The sequence below is a fragment of the Corvus brachyrhynchos genome, unplaced genomic scaffold (assembly GCF_000691975.1).
Source record: "Corvus brachyrhynchos isolate BGI_N302 unplaced genomic scaffold, ASM69197v1 scaffold305, whole genome shotgun sequence".
NCBI lineage: Eukaryota > Metazoa > Chordata > Aves > Passeriformes > Corvidae > Corvus > Corvus brachyrhynchos.
The window spans coordinates 819,320-823,257 of record NW_008239284.1 but is presented as its reverse complement, the minus strand read 5'-3'; the positions used below and the strand labels follow the sequence as shown (position 1 = coordinate 823,257).

Sequence of the window (3,938 nt, the reverse complement as noted above, 5' to 3'; positions counted from 1 at the left end):
TTGAAGTTTACTAAACACTACTTTCTTGAGTATGGAGCATAATTAAAGACCTTTTAAAAGCAAGGTTTGGAAAGGAAGATGTATAGCACAATAAGGGCTTGTTCACCCCAAAAGACACAGGCAGCTGCTCACTAAAACCAGCATCAGGTTTTCACACCCCAAAAGAGAAAGAGGATTGGTTTTAACAAACTACTGCAGATCCCAGCTCACAGGAACAGTCTTGTTTCTGCCCAATTCAGGCCAAAATCAAGTTTCTGAAAACCCTGACACAGCTACAAAACAGAACTCTTGTTTTTGGCTGGTTGCCTTGGAGACACAGAGTGATCTCTTGGGAAGGAACCAAGGAATGCTCCTAATACGAGCTACTTCCTTTTCAGGCATCAACACTCAGCCTTATTACCCAGAGTAAAAGCCACAAACATCCTCTAGGTCAAGAGTAAACAGAAATCTTTCCATTTGTCCACCATCAGCATCTTCTAGACCCTGGCTACAAAGTCAGACTCTGTGCTTGACTGAGCAGGAAGGGAACTGAAAGAAAAATGGGTGTTTCTCCCACACCACATTTAATTTCACCCAGAAACTTGTGTCTTTCCTTCAGCTGGATCTTATTTTCCAAAGGGTCCCTATCTGTTTCAGCTTCCTGAGTTCTGCAAATGTAACAGGCAGTTTCTCCTTTGCCTTTTAATATCTCTCCTCTCAGAAACCAAATGTTTACACAAGTTCTCATGTAGGACGACCCCATAGAGTTCTCAGGAACAGCTGTGTGTGCACCTTGCAGTATTTAGCACCTCCTGTGCACAGCAGGGCAGTTAATGCTGTTAAGCTGATAAGAACAGGAGCAGAGAAGCTCCATGACCTGCCCAATGTCACACAAATCCACCACTACCAGACAAAACAGTAGTTAACCAATATCGTAAGATATTTTAGGCTGGGAAAGGTCCTTTGGAGGTCTCCAGCCCAAACTCCTGCCTTAAACAGGACTGACCTGTCAGTTATGCAAAGCTTTCCACAGGCAAGTTTCAGACAGCTCCAAGGCTGGACACACCACAACTTCTCTGGGTTTGACAAACCAAAGAACAACTGAGTCACTGCATTGGACTTGTGCTCATCTCCCTCCCTCCTTTTTGTACTGTTAAGGACACTTTTCACTGTGCCCCATTTAATTGGCTTTACCTGGGGCTTTGTTCTTTGTGCCCCAACAGCATCCCTTGCTCAGAAAAATCAGCTCAGCTCCATCAGGAGCAGGGCTTACCCAAGTGTGGCCATCCCACAAGATTCCCTCCACATCCTCTGCTCCATCCTAAGAGCACCCACACGTGTAACACACTGTATTAATACTTTCACCATTCATACCACACACCTGATTTGGTGTAAATCCAATTAACACCCCAAACTGAACCTGAACAGAGCGAAAACAGCTGCATTGAGTGCAAGCCAGCAGGTGTTTAAGCAGCAGAACAGTCTGACCAAGCATTTCCCTGTAGGGGAACAAAGAAAAACTTCAGGAGCACTGAGCAAGAATCAACACTCCTGCTCATTTGCTTGTTCTGGACCTCAAGGTGCTCGTGCTCCAGACCTGCTCCCTGCATTAGTCACCATCAAATTACCACAGGCTTCGTGTGCTTAGGGAGGAATTTGACAGTTAAACCAGGGAAGCAGCACTCCCCGCCTCCCTTCAAATGAGATGCACCCTGCTCAAAGGATTTCCTCAAATTGTAATGCTCAGCGCCTCAGGCACCCGTGTGCATTCAGTCCCTCAGTTATCTACTTGGATTTGAGTAACGGAAACGTCCAACAACAACTCCCACCATGGAAAAACGTGTCACATCACAGCCCTAAAAGTCGGGATCTGCCACCTTAGCATGCTGCTTTCAGAGCCCAACAACTCACGCCCACTCCCCTTATCGCGTCCAGATACATTTCACCAAGCCCTACAAAGATTAATTCTCAATTTAGGGCTCACAGGATCTAGGCTACTCCCCAAGCAGTGAGAAAATCTGGCATTCACTCACTCCAAAGGCATTTGGAGCAATCAGCATCTCTTGGATCTTCAGAGCTGTAGCTGCACATCCAGAATGGGCAGGTGGTATAATCCTATCAAGGAGAGTTAAGTTCTTGCTGATCTCTTTCTGCCTAATCAAGACCTAATTCTTGAGCCTCTATCAATAGATCACTAATGCGGGGAAGATGCCAATGCCACGCTGCCCAAGTGAGCACGGGCAGCTCGACATGTCCAAGCCCTCAGACACAGCGAGCAGAGCGGGAGGGCAAGCCCACAGCTGTTCAAACCACACAGCTCCCCCTCATTTCCTAAATTCCTGAAATACTTTACTTTCCATTATCATATCTCCAAGAGGGGATGGGGTGGGAGAGGCCCTGCAGTTATCACAGGGCATATCCCACCCTCAGCTGCTTTGTAGGACAGCACCCAGTGCCCCCTCCCCGAGGGTAAATTCCGTTTAATACGCCAAGTCCCATCTCCCAGCTGTGGTCCTCAGGTTCCTTTTTAAGTTCCAGGAGACAGTAAAAGCAAATAAGACACTGGGCTTGCAGAGTGTTGCAAACTCTCTTAATACTGGATACCATGAGAAACACTAATCCCTGCCTCCTTCCTCACCATTCTGAAATGTCCTTTGGATCAGTGTGGTGGAGTTCCACCTTCCCTCTCCCGTTTTCCACCAGCCCCAAGGCTTCACTTCTCAGTCCCTTTTACCCCCTGCTTCAGCCAGCTCTGAGGGCAGACTGGCTCCCACAAAGACCAAACACACTGCCCATATTCCCACCAGTGCCTCATGGAAAGCCAAACCCAAAGCAGCACCGGGCCTGGCTGCTGAGCACAGAGGTGCCCGGTTACCTTCTTGCGGCGCGAGCCCGTCTTGCTCATGCAGGACCTCTCCAGGGACAGGTACCCCCCGATCACTTCGATCTCGTTCACCGTGGGGTAGCGCTTTTTATGGGATATCCCCACTTGGGGCCCTTCAGCGTTCTCCACGGCTTTGCCTCTTCCTTTGCTGTCCTCCTCCTCCTCCTCTTCCTCCCGCTGTGGCCTTCTGCTGGCATCGGCGAGAGCCTGCAGCCCTGGGGCCACGGGCTTCCTTTTGGGCACAACAGTGAAGGTGCTGCCTCCCCTCTGCTGGGGGGCGGAGTGTGGTCTGTAGAGGGGCACAGAGGAAAACTCCATCTCCAAGTCAGGGCCAGCTCCTCCAGGCTGATCCGCCAAGCTCCCCGTCCTCGCAGCCGGGCCAGCCCTGGGAGAAATCTCCCCGCTGTCCGGCTCCACAATATCGTCGATGTAAGTCACAGGTACCAATGGATCCAGAGGCGCCGGTGGGGAAGTGATGGGCTCTTCCTGCTCCGGGGCGGAAGCCCTCGGGGGCTCCTTGGGTGCCTTCTCCTCCAAGGGCGGTGGCGGTGGCCCTGGCCTCGCAGTCTGGGCTGGAGGCTGAGCTGGGCTGCCCTCCCGGCGGGGCACGAAGACGAAGGAATTGCGCGAATTCAGGCGCAGCTTGGCCAGAGCCTGTGCCTGCAGGTCGTGGGCTGGGATGGCAGCCAAGTCAGGCTTGGGGGCCGGGTGGATTTCAAAGGAGCCCCCAGCCCGGGGGGCTGAGGCGGAAAGCGGACGAGTGGCGCCGGTGGCACTGGGGGCCGGACTGGCACTGGGCAGGGGCGACACGGCCACTTCGGCCTCCTCCGGCTTTGGCCTCCTGGCGTTGGCTCTGGCATGGGAAGGGCTGGTGGATGGCACTGGTGGCCCCTTGGGCGTTGCGGGGCGGCCGGCAGGGACAGCAGCGGGCTCGGAGACTCGGATGCTGGGGATCTGCCCCCGGGGGGTGACCGTGAAGGAGTTGGAGCTGATCTTGTGGACAAAGCAGTTGGCCTGAGGGGCCGCAGCCTTGGGGGCAGCTGGGACCGCCTGGGGGGCTGCAGCCCGGGGGGAA

The 3,938-nt window shown here is 53.0% G+C and overlaps 1 protein-coding gene across 1 annotated transcript in view; it reads right to left on the bottom strand.

The window, feature by feature from the left end:
- The window catches only part of TPRN (taperin), a gene marked incomplete at its 5' end in the record, with an annotated part of 18,515 nt that extends 14,581 nt beyond the window's left edge, over positions 1–3,934 (bottom strand). The window contains one exon of the mRNA XM_017740282.1: positions 2,855–3,934. Within this exon, the coding sequence (XP_017595771.1) occupies positions 2,855–3,934 (1,080 nt within the window). The remainder of the gene's footprint in view (positions 1–2,854) is intronic.
- Positions 3,935–3,938: the final 4 nt, after the last annotated feature.